Source organism: Passer montanus, unplaced genomic scaffold (genome assembly GCF_014805655.1).
Source record: "Passer montanus isolate IOZ18808 unplaced genomic scaffold, ASM1480565v1 scaffold12, whole genome shotgun sequence".
NCBI lineage: Eukaryota > Metazoa > Chordata > Aves > Passeriformes > Passeridae > Passer > Passer montanus.
The window spans coordinates 4,740,720-4,763,830 of record NW_024358722.1 but is presented as its reverse complement, the minus strand read 5'-3'; the positions used below and the strand labels follow the sequence as shown (position 1 = coordinate 4,763,830).

General features: G+C 39.7%; 1 protein-coding gene across 1 annotated transcript in view; it reads left to right on the top strand.

The window, feature by feature from the left end:
- Window positions 1-2,237: 2,237 nt before the first annotated feature.
- The window catches only part of SAYSD1 (SAYSVFN motif domain containing 1), a 40,707-nt gene continuing 19,833 nt past the window's right edge, over window positions 2,238-23,111 (top strand). Inside the window, exons 1-2 of the mRNA XM_039697689.1 lie at window positions 2,238-2,275; window positions 2,845-2,959. Of these exons, the coding sequence (XP_039553623.1) occupies window positions 2,238-2,275; window positions 2,845-2,959 (153 nt within the window). The remainder of the gene's footprint in view (window positions 2,276-2,844; window positions 2,960-23,111) is intronic.

The window sequence follows — 23,111 nt, the reverse complement described above, 5'->3', positions numbered from 1 at the left end:
CTGATTTTCAGTAAAGATTTTAAATTCATTAGTTTTTCTTTCCCAAGGACATTTAGGTGAGATATCTCTTTTTATGGAGGTTTCATTATTTCCAATGCACACTGCATATACTCTGCAATCTTTTTTTCCCACAGACACTTTAGTGCTCTTGTTCCAGATATTGTGTTTTCTTTTTCACAGATTTTGTCCATTATATTATATTTTAGCCTATCGTGCAACCATAATTTTCTGATTCCCTCCTTGATATCTGTGGAAAGCAATTCTTCCCATCAACCTAGTAACCATGACTTTCTGCATACTGCTGAGAAGTGCTAAGCATGATGCCCTTTCAGAAGAGGGGACATGTGTCATTCATTGGCATATAATAGCAGAATATTTATGCAAAGTCTGTGGTTTCTCCTCAAATCACAGGTAGTTAATATTTAAGCAAACTGTATTAAATCTTTCTTTGTTGCATGTAATTACGACATTCCTAAGGAAGGAGGAAAAAAACCCAGGCCATCAAGATGACTGAGGAGTTTTATGACTAAAGCTACCTCTTTGTGTTGACTTTGGCCTCAGCTCTTGTCTGGACCAGACATAAAGAACATTTCTTTCATTTGGTGTTTACCTGCTCTTCTCATGCACATTTCTGTGCAATTTACCAGACTTGAAAAAGAGCAAGTAAAGCCTCCAGTCCAGTGAGTTTCCTGCCCTGTTCTCATCATAGACAGCATTTGCAGCCGTTCTTTTTTGCAAAGAGTTTTATCTGATTTTGTTACCTCCAAGAACAAGTTCTCTCAGAGTGATGCAAGTAACTTCTTCGTATACCACTTTTTGGTGAGAGCAATGTCCCTCAGGATGACTTGGCTCAGCATCTAGCAGTCTGTCCATCCTCAAGAAGTCAATTTCAGAGTGATGCAAGTAACTTCTTCGTATACCACTTTTTGGTGAGAGTAATGTCCCTCAGGATGACTTGGCTCAGCAGTCTGTCCACCCTCAAGAATTCAATTGCCTGAATATTATTTCCTGAGATTGTGTACATCCTCACATTTCTGCAGGGGCTTTCTCCTCTGTCAAAACATTGTCAGGAAAAAAAACCAACCAAACTACAAAATCCCCATCCTGTTCCTCTTTGCACTGCAGAAGAACAAGGTATGAAATGCAGCATATTTTGGAAACTGGACACTAATATTGCCTGTCCCACATACAGCAAGTGGCTGGTGTGCTCAGTCTCTTCTACTTATGGAGCAACTCTAGTTTTAGTGAGACTCAAATTAAAACTTTTATTGTAAAGACTTTGAACAGAGGAAGTTAGCATTAGTTTATACTTCTGAAGTAGTCTGATTCTATAAACCACTCATCATTAGCTTCTATGTCATCCAAGTTCTCAGCAGTTGGATCCAAGATTCATAGGAAAAAAGAGCAATGAAATCTTCATGGTTTTAACAGCTGCCTCTTAAGTGAGTCACAGGGTGACAAGAAATAACATTTGGTGACAGTCTTGTGGTTGAGACACTGTGTGTCTCAGATTGCTCAAGTAGTTTTCATCCACTACTAAGGAAGTTATCATTGAGCTTGCTTATTCCTTTAGAAGTTGTTTTTCCGGCCATTTGTGAGCTCTGAGTCAAGAAGTGGAATAATCTCTAAAGCTATGACTGCATCAGAGTACCATAATTTGATAAAAAAGTCATGTTACTTTTACACCACAAAACCACAAATGGTTTTGTGAGTACTTATGTGCTGTGTGTCTGACCTTTATCCATTCCCAACTCAGTGCTTTGCCCCTTCTCCATCAGGAATTTTTGTGTGTGTAGGTGGTTTGTGGGGAATCTTTTTTTTCCCAGTGCAGCAGCAGCAGCATTAGGAATGTTGGTCATATGTCAGGTCAGTTTACAGTTTTGGGAATGGCACCATCCAACCTCAGGACAGTAAACAATGATTAAAAAAAGTTCTAAAACTATGTATTTTGGAAATGTGTGGGATGTAAAAGGTGGGAAAAGTAGGGTGAAAACAATTTGTTCAGTTCCTCGGGACCATTTCCTTTGTATACCATGGCACAGGTAACTGTTACTAAAGTATGGTGTGCATTTTATTGTTCTGAGCAAGAAAAAGAACTTAGCTGAATTTTCAAAACAAGACCAGACAAAAAAAGGGTGTTTAGGCACTGGAAGAAGTTCCACAGGGAAGTGGTCACATCTGACAGAGTTCAAGAAGCATTTGGACAATGCTCTTAGGTACATGGTGTAACTCGTGGGATGACAGAGTTCAAGAAGCATTTGGACAATGCTCTCAGGTACATGGTGTAACTCGTGGGTCTGTCCTTAGCAGGGCCAGGAGCTGGACTACAGTGATCCTTGTGGGTCCCTTCCAACTCAGGGTATTCTATGATTCTATAAGTAAACTGGGGAAAATATTACTGATTATATAATAATACATGATAGGAAGCAATTCATTCCCACAAAACCTTAAAGACGTGGTAATAAGAGGAGAAAAAGTGCATGCATTACTTTCTGTATTATCAACTCCACAAAACTTCCAATAGCATGTTCCAGTGCTTCCTACTTTTATCTCCTGAGGAAACTCTACAGTAGAAAATAGCACTGTGCTGCCTCTGCATTTGCCTTCTGTGTCCAAGCAAATCCACCTGGTGTCTGATCAACCCTGCATTTTTATAAAAGTGGTTGTGGAGAGGCTTAATGAATAAATTACAATCAAATATAGATTGCATCATAAATTTTACCCCATGGTGTGGACAGAGGAGGAGCAGCACTTAAAAAACCTGCAAGTGTCATTTTTTTCCTGCATAAGTGGGTGTGGGTTATGGGGTAAGGTTTTAGCATATGTCGCAATCTCTTGTGTCAGTTGTGTGGGCTGGGCAGATGAAGTGGATGGTCTGAAAGACATAAACATCATCTGTGGAGAGAGCTTAAACATCCTCACCCCACACATGCTGCTATTGGAGCAGCAGGGACCAGAGGTACTGCCAAAAGAAGAGATAATGAAAAGAATAAAAGACCTAAAATATGTCTTGATTGGTATACTGGCATCCTAAATATTTTTGTTGCCTTTGTATTCCCTTGTATGGATTCAGAGCCACGTCCTCTGGCCCAAAATTTTATGGTAGCTCCAAGAATTGCATGTGTTCTTTAATTTTCATCAAATCATGCACAGCTATCCCTGCATTCCTTCAAAGGAGGCCCTTCCCAGCACTTTAATGCTATTTCAAATATCCCTATGTAAGCTCAGAATTAGCTACTTTGAAAGAGATGGGAACTGGAGGTGAGAGGGTAAAGGCTTAGTCAAGAGATGCCTATTCTTTTCTTCAGTGCCATGATTTTGACCTTTTAGAAGGAAGCACAGATGCACACAGGAATCTGCAACTAAAGGCTGTAAGGAGCTTTTCCCCCTCAGGTTTCTTTTCACCTGGTAAAGCTGTATGGTCTCAAGTTCATGTGGCTTATGAAATCTCTGCCACAACTAACACACAAAACAAAAGAGAAGACTGATGTCTGGCAGCCACTTTTAATTCCAGCAGATTTAATAAACTGGTAGCAACATCTGAATTATCCTAAATACATGGTCCAATCATATTTATCTCATTTTTCAGCAGAGGCAGAAGACCCTACAGTGTTTTTTTGGACTGTAGGATTCAGAAAACAAGAGGATCCAAAGAAAATATGAATGCAAAAATAAAAAAAAAAATCCCTTCACCTATGTACAGATGAGCAGCTTTTCGTTTTTAGTATTTGCTGTTAAATTCAAAGGAAGATACGGTGCCCATCTCTTGACTTCTTAAAAATATCCAGCATTATCAGGTATTGACCACAGTTAAGGAAAGATGTGCTGCTTTGCTCTCCGCTGCAATTGAATAATATAGGTGAGGTTTGCTTTCACTGGATAATTTACTTTATTAATGATGTTACGCACTGAAATTGTGTGTAAGGCTGTCAAGTTTGAGAAGACAAGGAGACTTGAAAGAAAAGTATGCAAGCATGATGGAAGGAAGAAATAACAGAACCTCTCAGTGATATTGCTGGCAATGGTTCATTAAGACAGCACAAGCATCTGAAGGATATCAGATCTCAGAAGCAGACACCTCAGCAGATAAGAAGCAGGTTTGCTCACATGCACCTTGTGACTCTGCTGGAGCCAGAACAGAACATGCATATGGCCAGGTAAGGTCTGGAAGGTCTTTCTGGAAGCAGAAAGAGCATCTTTCGGGGCACACAAAAACATAGAGGAACTTTACCACAGCTTGGCGATATCTGACTCTGGAGAGAAAATGGACAACAAGGTTTATAAATACATGAGTATGGAGACTGGTCAATGGGCATGACAGCTCGGGGAAGTAAAATTGTTTCCTGCTGCTGTGACGCTTACAAGCAAAACTGGACCTTTCTGTCCTTTTATAAAGCCATCCAAATGAAACATGGAAGATAAAGTATTTTCCCAGCCCTAAAGTAGCTCAAGCTTCAGCTGGTTAAAATGCTTCCCCCAACTTCAGACCATCTATAAAATTTTGCAGTTAAAATAAACAAATTCTTCCATGTCTGTCTCTATATAGGAGATAAAAATCCTTTGTCTGCTTGTTTAAAAATGCAAGTAAAGCTGCAAATATGTCTTTCCTCTGAAATAGGCAAAAACATTATTTTATATTTTTTAGTTCATGGCCAGGTTTCATTCATTTGTGTCCTCCTCAATAACATTCACCCTGAGAATAGAACAGAGGCTCTTCTTATTGTGAAGTGTTCCTGAGAATGACAATCTCCTTTTCCCTGGGAATTACACAATGTCTTTGCCAATACAAATGCCCTGAATGGATGAAGATAGGAATACTGCTCTTTTCCTCTCTGAGCAACATTAACCTTTCCTGGGCTGGCCCTTAGAGATGTGCTGGCATTACTGGTTTGGTCATTTCCAGAGGTGATTGATCTGAGATGATAGAGCTCAGAGGGTCTTTTACTGCCTGGCCTGAGGCTGGATATCTGATACCTGAAGCTAGAAATATTCATGGGCTCAGTTGTGATTTGTACTTTGACTCCTGCTCATTGCACACTTATTTGCTTGTAAGAGACCCTGTAAACCTGACAGGGACTTCTGCTGCCCCTTGCCAGGACAGTCCCTCTGTCCCTCTCTGGACCTTCAGGAATGAAAATATTTCTTTGGAAGCACCAGTCATGTCTATCACCCATGCTTTCCTGCAGATGCTGTGCAGGCTAGCTAGGATTCATCCTAGTTGAGGCTGCTTTGCAAAGCTACCTACCATGCTTTCCTGCAGATGCTGTGCAGGCTGCTTTGCAAAGCTACCTCTGCTCTCACATAAAAGCTGAGCAGAGGAATGAGCTTCTCAGGACCTGTTTGGACAGGTTGGAATGGGAGGAGGTGCATAAAGACATCTTCAGCTAAGCTGGTCTCAATCTGGAGCCATTCTGCTATGATGGGGAGATGTGGGGATGTAGGAAGTATGCCCTGGTGAGAACTGGGGAGTGGAGCAGTTAGAAAATAGCCCTTGCCATGAACCCTCTGATTTTGGGGATGTGGGGCAAAAATGTACCAGAGATGAGAAAAAGCACAGATGTGGGGCTTGCTGTTGTTTTTGTTGTTGTCAACTGTAGAATTGGTCATTGAGTTACTGAGTTCATCTATTCCTGCTTTCAGACACAAAGTTGTGCAACCCAAAAGTCAGTGGAAGTCTGCACAGGCAGAAGCTGTGCTGCATCAGTGTGAGGTGAGGGAGACAAAGGAGAATGGCAGATCAGTGCCAGGGTTGCTCCTTATATGGCTACTAAATGCCTGTAGTGTGTTTCTTGGTATATGGTTTACAGTAAGAAGCTTCAGGTGCTGTTGTCCTGCTCTGCTGTATATCAAATGATATTGCTGAGACTGGGCCAGAAGCTGGGATTCATTCAAATGCTAAGCATTTGACTAGCCAACCCTGATATGGTCTGCAAAACTGCTGTCAAAAATCCCACCCTTTCCAGTGACTGGCAAAGGTGGCAAACATCCTGCAGGAAGCCTCATCCCACATCCCAGGCAGCACATCCCTCCACAGTGGGAGTAAACGGGGCAGGGTGCTCTTAGGATGGGGTCCCTGAAAGAGATTTAACTTAGCCAAGGACAGACAACTTTTTATATAAGGCCCTGATTTAGTTTTTGTTTTTTAGGCTGGGAATATCTAATGGAAAAGCTCTTGTTCACCAGGACGAAACCTAAACTGCATCTGGAGTAAGGTGTAATGCTGGCTGCCTGTCTGTGAGTGGTACCTGTGCACAGCTTGTTTTAAACAGCACCTATTTACTTTTTCACAGGTTATTTTTCCTCTTTCTAGAACACACTACCACTGGCATTCATGCACTAGAACTGCTTCTTTGAGGGCTTAGCTACAGTGAATGATGCTGGGAGAACATGCCATGCTTTTGATTGCTGGAATATTGCTTTTCTGCACTATGGGATTTTTAAAGTGAAAATATTTTCAGCTTTCCCAAACCCACAAAAATACTTTTTCAGTGCCCTAGAGATAAGTGCTTAAACCGAACAATGTAGTGCAACGATGAAGCTGTTTTGATTTATGGGAAACAAATTTTAAAGGCAAACAATTTTTTATAAATACATATATACCTAGACACACGCCCGTACATACATACATACATATATATATATATATCTCACAGACAGAAATATAGATGGTTCAGACAACTCTAAAACTCTAAAGCTTAAAATATTAAAATGTCTTAAAATATTTGTTTATAGATGTGATAGTACAAGGTTTTCATGGATGACTACCATGAGATGACTTTTTATAAATAATGTTTGAGGCCTAAATAAAATTTATTTCTCTCCTGTTTCAAGCATCTGCCAAATACTTCTGATTCTTGGGAGACTACAAAAGCGATAGGCTTCATCTAGCCCTTCAGAAATTTTTCTACCAGACTGTAGAGTTGCATTAAATGTTGAGGGGTTTTTGTTTCTCACTTTTAAACACTGAATTATCTCCTTCATATTTTTTGAGCTTTGCCTATGCAATTCTCATGGGTTTTTTACCACTCTAAATTATTCTATAGATCATCTTTCAAAAATATCAAAGCTGTCTCAGCATTAGTTTTGAACAGCTGTCTTTTATTCATGGTACAGCTCAAATTGCCTTTGTTTTACTTAGACCTCCAGGATCTTATAATTAGAGTAGTGCAGTCTTTGGTCTTTTTACACAATTTTAAAATTCTAAATATCTGCATCTTATGGGACCATTGTAGGGAAGAAAAAGAAGCTGGTACATGGCACAGTCAGACATGAACCCACATAGGAATATGCAATGAGCACATAGCGCTCTGTGCCAATGACCATGGCTTTAAGTTGTGGCAATAAAGCATTTGCAAATTGCTTTTTAAATTCTTGAATTCTCAAGCTAAGAGGCATTAATTAAACCATCATAAACCATGGTTTTTGAAAAGGAAATGGAGAAGGCACTCACTTGTTTTTACAGCAAATGTAGTACAGTGCATTTGTGATGAAGCTTTCTGACCACAACAACTTCCCAGAGGGAAGATTCTTTAAACATAGCAACCACAAAATGACAGAAAGTAGGGATTTTCTAATCTGCATTTTAAAGAACTCTCCAGAAGTTAATGGTCACATTTAAAACTAATGTTATTGGAAATTACTAAATACTATATGCATGAGCTTGGATAAATGTAAAGACTTGTTTAGAAGATGTTGAAGAAAAATGGATGCTCTGTGGTGTGAGGTTGGGTTAATACAGGAGAATTACTTCAATGTATCTATCAAATGACAGGTTATTTGTTCATTTGTTTTTACTTTTATTGCAATTTTGTGATGCTCTAATGAGAGGTGCATGGACTGCTACAAGCTCTTCTAAAAAACTCTGATGTTCACCTGATGGAGGTGGGCTAGGATGCTGTGAGAATTATGCAGCATCTGCAATTAAGCTGTGATCTAAAAATCTTTCTCTTGTGGCTGTCTTGTCATTCCCCTGTTTTGCAAAACGAAAGCAATTTTATGTAATTCCCTATTTTGTGAGGGACTTTGATTCAGGGAAATAATGACATAGGACTTGCCTTTCCTTAACAGCAATTTTAAAATTGCTTTGTGAGAAATTATGTGTCTCTGCAGAGATATGAAGGCACAGGAGTGTGGAGTGAAACAGCTGTGTAAAGTCACTCCAAAAAGCCTGACTTCCTTTTCTGTGTGGTAACAATTCTGCATATATCACAAACCGAACCATATTTTAAGCAACATATAGATCCCATAGGCTGCAGGTGAAATATCTTAGGGTCAGTGGTGAATTAATTTTTAAATTTTATTTTTATGGTCCCCTGGGGTTTCTCTGCTTTTCAGGGAGGCTTTGGTGTTGCTTTTCATTGCTGTTGCTCCTATTTGGGGTTTTTTTGGCCTTTTTCCCTCTCCTTCATAGAACTTCTTCCTTAACAGAAAAAACAAGACTGTTTACTAAATGCACTGATTTCTCCTCATGACAACTCTTGCTATTGTTTTAAATCACTTGGAAAGTTCTCAAATTAGACCAGACAATATATTATTAGACAAAATTTAGGATAGGTAGTGCTCTTGCACTTTTCCAAAAGAAAATAACTAGACAGAATTGAGGTACTTTGATAAAAGTGGTATGTATACATGCCAAATGAATCCCAGTAGGGTTGCAAAGGATCAGAAAGGAGGCTGAAGGCAGCTGCTTCAGAAGCATTTTTAAAAGAGACAAATAGGACTTCTGTTCTGCCATAAAATCGGCAGCTGAAATTATTTTTGTCTCTTGTCCTGAACTTTTCAGCTGTGTTTTTTGAGTCTTTTCACTGTTTCCTTCTTGAGCTTGGCAAACAATTTTTTGTTCCTGATTTCTTTCTACTCAAGTCCAAGCAATCTGTACTCCAGGCCACACCTGTATTAGCAACTTCCATGAGAATTCACATTTAATGAGAAATGACCCAGTGCAGGGTAGAAGTGGTAAAAATGTTTTAATTCCCTGATTCTTATAAAGTGCTATTTATAAGCACTTTATAAGAATCAGGAGCTGGAGCTCTGGCTAATGGATGGTATGGAAACACCTCATATTTGTAGACTACTATTCGCTGACTTTTGGAATATGAGTATGGTTTTTAAAATAAACTTTCATCTAAGCACATGTGCCTATTACAACAGGACAGAGCAAGATAACCTTGCATGGAGTTGCTATGTCACCCTGCTCTTAAGCTGTAAATTCTTTTGATATGATCAGTTTTTTCTCCCACTCATCATGAGGACTTATTTATTAATGGTATCTCCTAATAGGAGTGATTTATGTGTGATACTGTGGATTGAGAATAAATAATTGCATCTTATCCAAATGTCTCCATTTGCTTCTGGTGTGAGACTAACAATTTCAAAGCACATTCAAAGTTATAGAGGAGTTCTTGGCTTTACAAGAACAAAATGTCATGGAAATGGCACCTCTCAGCTCCCTCTCCATCAGCAATAGCAAATATTTGATCAGTGTGTACTTTCCATTCAGCTCAGCATCCTTGGGCTGGTTTGGCACATCTGCTCTTTTGGAGAAGTCTTACATTTGTGATAACATGATCACAGAAGGGTCAAGGGGACCCTCTTTTAGTATTTCTGTGAGATTGGTTTAGATCAAAACAAGGGGAAGACATGGGTAGACTTTAATGAAGCTCACAAAGACAAGAGGCCATTGTTATTTTATAGAAGTTTAAAAAAGTATTTTTAAAGAAGTTTTTTTTACAGCGAGAGTGGTAAAACACTGGAAGAGAGCTGATGGATGGGGCTGGAACAGGTTGCCCAAAGAGGTGGTAGATGCCCCGTCCTTGGCAACATTCAAGGCCAGGCCTTGAAGATGTCCCTGGTCACTGCAGGGAGGCTGGACAAGATGACCTTCAAGTGTCTTGTCAAGCTCTGTAGTTGTCTTGAGTCACCCCACCCTAAGGTGGGTCAAGTCATCCTTCCTTTCTGTGTTTTCTTCTGGATTTGTATAAAAATACAAAGTGAGTCCTGATCCTCATTTTCCCCCATATTTTTAAATCACTTTACCTTTGGAGCAGCCAAGTCATGTCTCTTTAGTAACGTTGGTGTTGTCCCCACGTCAGTGCTCTGGCATCTGACCAGCCAAGGGGTGCCAGAGAGCTGTAGAGCTGTAGGCTCTGCAGGTCCTCAGCTCTGAGGTATGGCACAGCAAGAGCCACTGGACCTCAATATTCCCATTTTCTCTTGAACACAGCTGTTCAAGACCCACCAGGAAACCCCATCACCTTCTGCCTGTGAGCTACCCTGAGCTCCCTTCCACCAGCTCCTGAAGATACAGGGCATGCATCTAATGGCTCCCCACTAAAATCTGCACAGAAGAACAAGAGAAGAAAAAATACTTAGTGGGAGGCCTTGTGTAGGAATTCTGCAGGCTCTTCTTGCTGGAAAGCCAAAGGAAACCAAAGCATAAGTGAAAATTAAGCCAGTTGCTGTTCACCCCAAATATGGGCAAAAAGTAGGAGCAGCTACATTACATGCTATTGCCTTGAAGGAAGAGAAAAAGACTCATTCTTTTAAATCTGTGCAGAGAAACTGAATTCCAGGGGGAAAGCACTGATAACAATCTGCTACAAATCCAAGATTAGAGTCCAGACAAAGTAGACTTGTTCTCTAACCAGAAATTTATTATCTCACACAGCCCATTCAAAAGAGCTTCTGACCAGGTAATTAGAGTCCAAAATTCCGCTTTCAAGGTTTTGTCATATATTACTCCCGGTTTGTTTTTTATCGTGCAAGCTCAGACACTCCAGTGATAAACTGTTTGCTCTGTGGCCTTGCTGTGGTACATGGAAAACTTTCCATGACTGTATTGCTGTGGAACAGAAATAGCTAGGCATGTCTCAAGCAGCTTTTGAAAGCCAGTTTGAATCCTGATGAAAAGAGGGATTGTTCAGAGGCTCATCACTGTCCCATACAACTTATTTGTTTCTCTTTAAATGCATTATGTGAAAGAGCATGAAACTCTGGGAAGAAAATTTATTTTGTATTCTTTTAGAGGTGCAGAAAGCTGCACATTTCTTGAAAAATATTTCTTGAAAAACATTTCTTTCAGAATTTTTCTTTTATTTTTTTCCCAATGCAGTACTATACTGAACAGAGATATCTTCCCCGTTTTTCAGGAATTATATTAATATTTCTCCATTAATTTTACCCTTATGTAGTAAGAAATTGAGTGCTTCCCTGATTTTCCTTCTGGAGTTTTCTATAGGTAAAATTTCCTGCTGGTCCATAGTGAATCTAGGTGCTGGTATTTCAGATACAGACAGATGAGAGGAGAAATCACTATTTTCTGCCTCAGTTGCTAGTGTTGTAATGATCTGACTTTATTCTTCCTTTCTGTTCAAAATTTCTTGGGTGAGCCACCTCACTGCTTCATGCTTCTTTTCCACCTTTGAAGGACTCCTTCAATTTCCACCATAGCCCCTTTTTGTTTCACTGGGGCATGACCTGTAGTGCTAAAAAAATAACAAGTGGCTACAGCTAATGGATAGCTGACTCTATCAGACTTACTTGAGATTGTATAAGGTTACTCCTTGTTCTCCAGGCAACTAAAATTGACACTAAAATAGTTATTCTTGTGAGTTTTATCTTTAAGAAATAATCCTTTGTGTTTTATATGGGAGGGCAAGAACACTCATTACTTAAATTTTCTTCTTCCAGATCATGTTGAAATTTCTCAGGCCTTTCTTGTAATTTAAAAAGGCTTAATAATCTTTCTTATTGGGATGATTAATCCTAGCTGGGCCACTAAGCCATACAGAAAATTCTGTTTATCTTTGGAAGATTTTTCTAAATTGTTTTGTTTGTTTGATTATCAAAGTTTGCAACCTAATTTTTTTCTCCCTGTACAGATGCATCTTAGTGAGTTTCAAGAAAATATTAATTTTAGAAATGAACTGTAGTCACTAAAAGGGCTTGAGGGAAAAACTAACCACTCTGTGGTTGGTAAGAAAATGTGGAAATTTGCACCTTCAAGGAGTGGTCACAAAAATCCTGCTGGATTTGGGTTTCCACATGAGCTAGATGCTAGTTTTGTAGTAAATCTACTAACAGAAATATGGTCCCCACCAGCAGCCTCAGTAGGTACAAGATTATTTACACAACAGATGCTAGACAGTAGAAACTTCCTTCCCTACAGATGATTTCTGAAGCATCTGCAGAAATTGTCTGCATTGTGGTTCAAGATTACTTGAATATAAATTTGAAGGCTTGAAATTCAAGTCCTTAGGTCAATCCAAATTACTTCAGCATTAATTCTTCTATCACTCCTGTTGTCTGTAACATCATAGAGATGTAAGAACATTGAATTCCATTGGTCAAACAGGAAAAAGCTGATCATAGGATATTCCCTCATAAGGGACCTCTTGCATTTGTGTGTATGGCTGTGTGTGTGCTCTGCCTTGATGGATATCTTTTTCACATGGATTGTCTTGTTCTCTGGTGCATGCACAAATAATGCCTGTATCTACTCCCTTACGTAGGCCTGGATGTATCTGTCATCCAGCTTGGACTGTTTACCTGTATTTCATACACTTCTGAAGCTCACAGGCACCTCACAGCAGTGTAACCCTGCCTTCAGGGCTGGAAGGACTGTACCTCAGCTTCTGGCTCTGTGCTTTTCCACACACAGTGCTCTCACAGTCAGAGTTTCCAGAGATCCCCTATCAATAGCTCAGCACCAAGTCCTGTTCACAATGAACCATGGAAAGCAGAGTGCTCAGATAATACCCTTAGGGGGAAAAATACTTGAGTTCTCCAGAGCTTTTGAATTGGAAACTTGAAGGTCTTGTTATGATGGATTCAAGGTTTCCAGCTGTGACACTGTGACCCGCTGTTTCATTTTAGTGATGTCACTTCATAGGATATAAGCAACTTAAAAAGTTTCCCAGGACATCATTACGCTGTTTAATAAACAAATCAACTATGTCTTAAGATTGTGGCTCTGAACTCAGAACAGTTAAAATTATTTTAACCGTGTACATATCCTGTGAGCCACTCAGTCAAATCTAGGAAAACTTGAGGATGCTGGTCAGGTATCTTCCTCACTAGCTCCTGTGGGCCTTATCAGATGGTTGGAGAAGACACATCTGGGTGTCCAAACAGAGCACTGAAGTTTAAGCAGTAGTTGAAGCAGATTTGGGGACATCAGAGTGAAAAATCTTTGCTGTTAGGACAGTAGTTAGGCTTGTTTTGAGTTTGTTTCTTCCACCTGTACCAATGATGAGGAAAAAAGGGTGCAGCTGGTAGTAACATTTCATGGTCCAGCAGAGAAGCTGTGCTGAAGGAGAGAGGAAAGTGGGGCTAGAAAGAGATTCTGGTGTAAGGATTGGATGGGAAGAAAGACCTGAAATGGGGTGGGTTTGGTTTGCTTTCTTAACAGCAAGCTGCATTTCTAGAGCATGCTAAAGGCTGGTGAGGGAAGAGAAAGGCAAGGATGGGGAAGACAAGGCTGCACGGTGAGAGCTTCTGTCTAACAACAATTGCCCCTCACTTACTTCACCATGTTCTATAAAATATTTTTCTTTTTCTCCCTACATGCAATCAAAAAGCAGTGATTTTTGAGGAGAATGCAGCTCAATATGACAAAAATACTAGTGGGGGAAAGGGTGCTATTTGAATAACTTATTAATAACTAGCTTCCTTGAAACAAATGAAACAAACAGGTAGGGTTTACTTTCAGACATGACTTCCTCTGAGGAGGGCAGAATTTTAAGCATGGTGCATCATGGAGAAATGGATTGCCTGGTTAGAAAATCCTGATCCATGTAGCCAAGACACCTTACAAACATCAGAGACTGTGTAGCACAGAGAGTGGAAAATCACCAGCGTGTACCAGAGCAAGACCAGGTTTGGGGTGAGGAGGGGTGAGGGATGTTAGTTAACCTTGGATGAAATTATAACTGAATGTGCTGGAGACTTTCTGCAACAGAAACTGATTGTATCTTGTGTATAGATAAAAGTGGATGGTCAGAAATGTTTCTCTTCTGCTGAAGTTTTTGCCTGGAGCTGTAATTTACTGCAAATCAGGGGAGTAGCTTTTTTTTTCCCCTGCTAAAAATGTTACAAGAAATACAGAGACCTTTTTATTGTAGGACAAATTTCCAGGGCTAACCATGGAGTCATGTGCTCTGCTGCTGTCATGATTAAAATTTTCACTGCTGTCAGAAAGCACATTGTGCTCTGGCAACATGTTTCTCCTGACACAATTCCCTCTTTTAGGGATTACTGCTTTGGTTCTCTGTCACATTCATATGCTGAAAACCAGCTGGAGCATCCTGCAGGAAAATGTTCTGTATAAGGGTTTTTTTAAGGCCTGCTGTGACCACAGCTCATTGTGGAAAGAAAAAGTGATACCAGAAGAGACATCATAAATAATATGAACAAAAGTTTGGAGAGGTAACACGCTTCATACTGCAGGATTTATACCAATCCCTAGAAGGCAGAGATTGGATTATGATTTAAAGTATGTGGGATAAGAGGTGAAGTTCTTTCATACTTGCATACTGTCAGTTTTATTTTTGGTTTTTAGAATTTATTAATCCATAAAATTAATTCCTAAAGGAGGAGGATTTTCTTTTCCAACACTTTTAAATGCCTTTTGATTCTCTGCTGTGTTCAGAGATCCAGACAATGCTTTTGTTGATCCAGTTTGAGGTTTAATTTTGTTTATAAATTTTTAAATTCAGTGAAATTATAGATATGACCAGGGTACAGGCCTGTCTAAATGTGAACAAAACTTGGCCCATAAACTGCAAAATCTGTTACATTTACTTTCAACTGCCTGTATTCTGAGGTACTATATATGCCTGCCTGTAGATGTATCAGCAAGAAAATGTGTCCTTTTCTGAGAAAGTGAATGTCTCAGTGAATGACTTCACATTCTTGCTTACAAAGCTCCTTTGCTGGAGTTGCTGTGAAAGGGTCACTGAACTGAAGAAAACATAATTGCCCAGACTTTTATTTCCTGATTGTCAGCTGACAGAATGCAGTTCATTCAATCCCAGGCTAATCGAGTCCTGAAGAAACACTGCTATGAGCAAGTTCTGACCCAAGTGTTTTCTCATTTCATTTAAGCTTTTATAAAATCCTGTTCAAAGGACATTCTAATGGAAATAAAGCCTAATCCCTAGTGGAAGTTACCCAAACAAAACATTTAGTAGAAGCAGACATTTCAAGCTGCTTTCACTGATGGGCCAAGATCAGAGAATTTTTCAGTATTTCAGCTTCTCTTCATCCTGGGAATAACATTTTCCAATATTTAAAACAAAATGTACTATGATAAAAACACTACAACTATAAACAACTCAAAAGAGAAGGAAATACTTTTTCCTCCCTAACACTATTTCAGGGTAAATTCACCTGTTTTCCTTCCTTCCTTCCTTCCTTTCATGTAGAGTGAAAGGGCTTCTTCCAATCATCGTGTTTTGTAATTCCTAATGAGGCAGCAATCACTGTTATGCTGGCAGAGGCATGCAGGGTGGATGAGAGCCCCTTTTGGCTCTCCATGACCATTTTGTAAAACACAGTCGGTAAATCAGATTAAAAGTAGCACTGGAATTGCAGAAGCATCCAGTTACTGAAAATATTATAACATCTCCTGACTGCAGATCAAGTTTTCTGTTTGTAAGCACATTTTACTGTGGTGATTTGTTCAGACAAACAGCTCAGTTTTTATTTCCATGTAACACTTTTGCAGTTGTCAAAGGTTGTGGGGCTTCTTTTGGTATTTATGGGATTGGAAGAGCCTGGCCTTTTCTCCTGGTACTTGGCAGTACTGCCACGGTTTACACTCAGTCTCATTACTTATACCTCGTCCTGAGTGAAGAAGGATTATAGCTGAAGTGGGTGATGCTGATGTGTTTGTTCTTTCAGAAAATACCAGCTTGCCCCATCAAAACCTCAAATAACATTGAGGCTCTCCTTATGCTGGCCATTGCACTTTGCTATACCTTTCTGATCTAACTGCAGACTGTAAAAAGCTTTCAGCTGGAGCAACCTTGGCTTAAAAGAAGATCTGTGAATCCACAGCTGATGCATACAGCTTGGTCTGGAAGGGTCCTAAGAAAGATTTTCTCTTTTTGCAATTTTTCTTTTGTAGCGTTTAGTGATAATGAAAGTAAGAATACCATATGCTGTGATAGTCTAGTGTTTTAGCTGCATATTTTAGGGTTTCTTGAATAGATTTAATTTTTAAAAGTTTCTGTCTAAAAAACTGGGTTGATTTCTTTTGGTCCTGAAGCCCTCAGAACATTCTGAAGAGATATTTCTTATTTAAACTTTTACAGAGAAATTGTTTCTACATAAAAGTTAGTCTTTTTATATTGCTGGAGTTCAAACCTAATGCTGTGTGTCCACCAGTCATTCTATTCCAAAAAATAACTGTGCTTTTCATTTGATCTGAATTCTGGGTGACTGTTTTTTTTTTTCCTGAGGCTGACTCCCTGAGTACAGCATGCCATCATCTCACAGTGTATTATTCCACAGAAAGCTTGGAATGGAGTTAAATGTTATGTTGGTCACTGAATTAACCAAGCTTTTCCCAACAATTATTTTCTTCCCCTGGTAATCACTAGTGACTTTAAAAAAACAAACTATGTTTGGATTCAAAAGACCAGCTCTCAGAGGAGTTAATGTAATGGCTGTGTTGTAGAAGGCCAAGTGTTCTTTCCTAGTTTAGTCCTTGCTTAAATGCTTTCTTCAAAGCTGAATATGCTTGGATGTATTCTTTGGTATTTGAATGTTAGGAAATGGAAAATTAAAAATAATAATGAAGGAAATTCCCATCTGGGAAATCTGTTGTGTATTCAAAGCACCTTTAGTTGCAAGCTTGCACTTTGTGGCCTTGACACATATTGTACCTAAAGATCAAGCTTGGATTTGAGCTTTCCCAAGGTTTTTAGTGAGGGGGTGGGAGGCCTGGGAGAGGATTAATTCAGCTTTGCCTAATTCCGTTACTGTCAGTATTTTTGGTGCCTGGTGCATGGCCCTTTTCAAAAGATGTTCCCTTTTCAAAAAGGAACACAGAGTTTGTCTTGGCTCTAGATTTAGGCCCAAGACTACGACTGTCCCTTTGAGTCCTGTGCAGAAATTAACATAGCAGTGAGCAAAGGTGCAAAAGGGATGGTCCTCTGCCTTTTCTTCAAGAGCATCAGAAATGCTCAGTGTCTGGGGGAGGGAATGGGCAGTCTGTGGAAAAAAGCAGTGGTAGAAGAGTTTGGTGAAACTTTCACAACAAGTGTAAGTTATTGGCTCTCTTGGCCAGTTATTGGCACAGATAAAATAATAATCTTCGCTGTTCAAAGTGCAAGTCTTACAGAAATCTCAGTGATGTTGTGAGCTGTGTAGGCAGGATTTACGAGCAGCCAAACAAAACCCAAAGATCATGATGATCTTCTTGTCGAAGTGTGGGTCTGGGAGAGCAGCAGCCAAGGAAGGTTTGCAGAAATATCACACAGATTTATTTGAAGCATGAAGCCAAGAGGGAGAAGGACCTCTCAGAGCTCAGCTACTGACTGGAAGGAGACTTGGCATCATGAGCAAAGGAAGTGCTTCCTTGAATGCTCAGTAGCGCTTTGCTTATGTATTTTGTAAATAAATGCAAATGTCAGAAAGAGAGGAAATCAGTAGTTGATATAAAGTTTGTAAACTTGTACTTTTCCTTGAGACCACTGTGAGCGTTTGCATGTGTTTGAAGCTAATTAACTAATTAAAATGTTTTTTACATTACAGGAAAATGTAAATTTTACAGGAAACATAGAATTTCAATCTCATGTATATGAAACTTTAAAAAAAATGGTGCAATTGGTCTTGTTCTTACATTTGTAGTGTTGATCATGGCAGTGAGCTTTCTGGTGGCATTCAGCAGCCACAAATGGGCAGCGCAGCTGGAAGGCCAATTTGCAATACAAGTGCTTTGCCCTTCCTTGCCCATTCACTTGTGTTGCATTTGGCACTTGTAAACATCTTTTTGGAAAACGTTCCTAGAGTATTGCTTTCACATTTCTGTAAATTCCTGTAACACTTGGTGTTAGGGATTCTCCTGCTTTTCAGGAGATGCTCCATTGCTCTGAGCATCTTTGTGGTCCTCCTCTGGACTCAGTCCAGCACATCTCTGCCATGCCGAGAGCTCTAGAGCTGGACTCAGTACTCCAGGTGGGGCCTCATTTATCTGTATGCAGAAGTTACACCCAGTTGTCTATTCTGCATTAAAAACGACGTGATTATTTTTTCCTTACCTGTAACCACAAGTATCTGTTGCTGTAGGAATATTGAGAAAGTTAATTCCTTATTGCAGAGGAGAACTATATTTCTGCAATACCTAAATCTTGCAAAATAATCCATACACCTTGTGTGCTATTCCTGCCACTGATTTAAGAAAGTGGCCCAGAATACAACACGTACAAACCTTGTGGCAGGGCAGAAGCAGCACAGCAGCCATCTCTGAAGTGAACTGTCTTCCTTGTACTTGCTGCTGGGTCTTTGAAACAAAAGGATAGAAGAAAAAAAAACCTAGAAGAATATGATTGTTAATCAAATTTGTGGGTGGCTATGAGCAACCAGTGTGAAGCAGAAGTAAAATCATAATGTACTTTTAGGGCACACTAAGCAAGGTGGTTTTGTAAAGATACCCAAGCCATTGTAAGTGACCATGATAAAGTTTTTTGTACAGCTGAGATCACCTAGCTTTAACAAAGACAGGTAGCAACAAGGATTAGTAAATTGGTTAGAAGAATGGGATGGATTAAACATTTCCCTGTTATTCTTTAAAAAGAGATAAAAAAATCTTGATTTCTATAGCCTGGTTGGCAGATGCCTGTAAGGGGATAGGACAACTATTTGTAAAAGGATTGAAGGGTTATGTATCAGGGAGAAAAAAAAAAATAAAAGGCTAATATTAATCCCAGACTGGGTGTTTATTATCTGGTTTATTTAGGCCAGAAACTGGAAGGTTCCTGAACACTCATAGAGTGGAGCTCTAAACAGGACTGGAAGGAAAGAGGAGTTTAAATTGTTGGGAGATTGAGCATGATAAACCCAATAGAAGGGATTGTGTAACTAATTTGGAGAATTCCTGAAGATAAGAATCCATGTGTAACTGCTGTGTTCAAAAGGAAACCAGATCAGTGCTTGCACTGTATTTATTTTTTGTTAATCCTGCACTAAGACTTCTGCCCCTGTCTTGTCGGGATCAGCAGAGATTTGTCCCCCTAAACTATGTAACAAACTTTGTTAAAAAGTTTTCCTGCTTATTGAAGGCATCTAGGACAGCAGCAGTGCCTTCAGTCTCTCTTTTGCTGCCTTCAGTCTAAGGCTCTTTTGTCTACAGCTGTTCCTTAGCTCCTTATTTGGTTATGAATATTGGGTGGGTATTGTGTGGAAAGTGGGCACCTGGGCATCTGTTGTGTGATTTCCTGGGACTGCAGGAAGCCTTGCTGCAGGATCTGTATCCCAGTTCTCCATTCCTGCCACAGAGAGAGTTGCTGATTTCTTTTTCCTTCAAAAGGTGTTGGTATTCTAGTAGTGTTCCTCCATCCTCTGTTTATACAGACACTTTGTGTCTTTAAAGGCTATTTATTTTGTTTTGAACATTTCACAGGCACACTGCTGTTTACTCAAGCAAAGGCTTGGAGTACAACTGAGTGCTTGTCATGTTGTACTGATTGAATCCAAGTTTGTTTTGTCTCTGTTATTCCTCCTTTCTGGTGCATAAAAAAATGTCATGGGAGACACACACTTTCTGGATTCCTTGAATATTCCTTGTGCCACTGGATTATGGCAGAGCTCTGTGTGTAAGAGACATGACAGCAGGAGAGATCCTCCTGCTTAGGTTGTCTAGAAGTGCTATTTACTTTTTTTTCCCTGATGGCTTTGGCACAGGTAAAATAGCAATGAAATTTCAGAGGGTAGCAGTCATATGTTTATCTATCAGTTTACCTTGCTCAACAGTCCATAGGTAATTCCTTTTTTTTCCCTGTAGATTGCTGTTTAAAAGCACTCACTCTGTAGCCAGCTACTGTGTGTGCTTTAAGCTGAGAAATAAAAACATGCTGCCAGCTACAAGGTCTTGTTGCTGTACTTTTCCTTGTGACCTTTAACAAATTCAAACCATTGTTATTGTGCACAGAATCCAGCAAGGCTATAATCACCATTAAAGAGGATGGTTGGTTTATGTTTACTTTGGGTTTCACTATTTTAGGGCAGACGGGAAAAATATTTATGGTGGGTTTTTTTGTCTCTTTTTTTTTTGGTTGTTGTTTTTAGTTTGGTTTTTTTTAGGACAGAAATAATGTTTTCTGTTTACATTTGTGAATAAGCAGAGCCAGGTCCATGCAGCAACTGGGACTCCTGTTCCACAGTACATGACTATTGTGTACTTTCTCATCCCACATCCAATTGACTAGTGGATCAGTGGATAAACAGGTTCCATCTGATTGAGTGAGATGTCTAAACAGTTGGTAACTATTGCTGTAGGAAAAAAAACCCCTTCTTCTGAACGGCAGAGAGTTCTAGTTCACTCACATCTTGCCAACCTTCTGCCAGTAAAAATAAATAAATAAAATAAATTTAAAAAACCTCTCCAGATTTAACACTTACATCTTTTCTGAGGCCCCCACCAGTAGGTTTTTTCCCCCCCTTTTGCTGTTTCCTGCCTTTATTCACCCAGCATACACTGTCATCTTCCTGTAAACTTGTGCATGGGCAAAAGGCATTGTGTGGGATGCCCATTTCTGAGCACTGTGTCCTCCAAGACCAGCAAGGAGCTCCTGAGTCCTGTCACAGCCTTTGCCTTCACAGGGAAATTTCCTGGGGTCTTCTATCACCATGCAAATCTTGCACTGTAGGAATTTCAAACCTTGATCCATTTGTGAAATGTGGCCAAAACTGCTCATTGTGTTTGGAAACCATGAGGAAATGCAAAGCATGATTGTATAAAGCCCATTTAATTAGCAAAGTAGCCTAAGACTGGATTTTCAATAGCAATGCATACAGACAGATATGTATTCATACCCAGCTCATAGAACATTAGGTCTGAAGATGTGCTGTTACATGCATTCTGCAAATAGATAATTGGAGGGGGAAAGGGGGGAAGGAGAGGGATGTTTGTATCATTTCATGGCAGGTAACCATGTCATTCATACCACACCTGGGTGTTTCTGACTTTGTTTCTCACACAAGTGCTAATGAAATACTTTGTGGTTAAAAAAAAAAAGAAAGAAAAAAAGAGCTTGGAAACCCAGTATCCAAAGGGTTTCAAAACTTTATTGTATGTGCCAAATATTTCCAGCTGTTATTGCCTTCCACTTATTTCCCACAGCATCTTGGCCTGGGTCTGCTAGTGATCTTTCTTCGTTGATGGCATGAGATGTTAGCTGAGCCAATGTTTATGCTGCTCAGAAAGATATTCCTCAAGCCTTACTTCATTAATGATTTTAAAGCCTGTTAACCTGTTTATCTTCAAAGGATAGAAGCTTTTAATGCTAAGTAAAGTGAAAGGCATTTATATAGATTTTGATAATGAGTACAATTGGATATCAGACTCCAGTCTGTTACAGACTAGAACCCATCACACATTCTTCAGTTGCTTCTCCCTGAGAGGAGGGAGATGAGACTACAAACATGGGTGTCTGAAGCAGCATTACATCTGCTCACTCCAACCCACTGAGAATTTCTAATGTACAGTTCCTTCAAAAGAAAACAGTTGCTAAGACATTCAGTAGTGGAGAATTTGGTGATGGTTTGCTGTACCTTCTGTGATCATTCATGGATTGCCTTGTGGCATAGCATAATTTTGTGAGTGGCTTAATTAAATCTAGATCAGCAAGGGATATCTTGGATATTGTGGAATCAGCTGCTTTCTGTCATGAGATTTTAGAAAGTCTTATAGGCAAAGCAGTTGTAAAATCTGTTTAAATTTTCTTACATATCAGCCTACTATGCTTTCTGAAAGACTTGATGTCAAGTTGCTTAGGCTACTCAAAACCACTGCCTGTTTGATTGACTGCTCTTTGTTGTTTTGGCTTTGAAACATTCATTAGAATGGAAGGAAGTTTTTTCCACCATTCACATTGGTACTACTTGCATTTTATAATTCTTTCTGTTTTGGTGATGAAAACATCCTGCTTTAATTGTTGTAAACATTTACCTAGCACTTTGCAGTCACTAATGAATTAATCTCTGTAATGCTGGGTAAGTGTTATACATATTTTAGAGCTCAAGAGTGTTGATGAGAAATACCTAAGGCCCTAAAGTGTGTCAGTAGTGTAGATGAGGATTTAATTTGAGAACATTACTGTGACTCACTGTAGTTAATGTGCAAGCAGTGTCAGTCTGTGGGTTTGTGTATGAGCCAGGATTTGCAGTATTAGAGAGATTACATCTGTCTTATTGTTCTAAAGCAGCACTTTCAGGTTGTGTTCATTTTCCTTTGAGAAGTGGATATTTTTAAAATTCTTGCTTCTATATCACAGAAATGTTAAGTTTAACTGAAAGGAAGTTTGATTTGCAGCTAAAGCAAACCATTAACTGTTCCAATATCAGTCCTAGAAGTTACATTCCAAAAGGTGAAAATCCACTCCTTCTCCCACTGATGGGACCCAGAGAGACAACCTGTTCTCCTTCCCACTTCTCTGTCTGCAGGGACCTCCAGAACCAGCTTGTGCTGCTGAGCCCCAGAGGGGCTACAACCTGTTCTCCTTCCCACTTCTCTGTCTGCAGGGACCTCCAGAACCAACTTGTGGTGCTGAGCCCCAGTCACACAGCAGAGCTACCAGAGCTATGGGTAGCAAAGCCAGGAGGAATCCCACATCCCATCCTGTGTGTGACAAAGCAGCCTGAGAGCAAATGGACCATAAGCAGCACAGGCAGATTTTGCCCTAAAGGCTTCTTTGCACTCTAACTCACAAAGGTATCACCCCACTTTTTCTGGAAAGATGAGAAAAACACCCTTGTTTGATTCCATGACTGACAGAATCGCCATGCAGAAAAGCTGGCACTTGCTTTGTTACCAGCAGCTCAGGGCATAGGGCACCTCTAAAAGCTCTGGTGTAGCAGAAAGAGCAGCTCATGGGGTATAAAATTCTTTT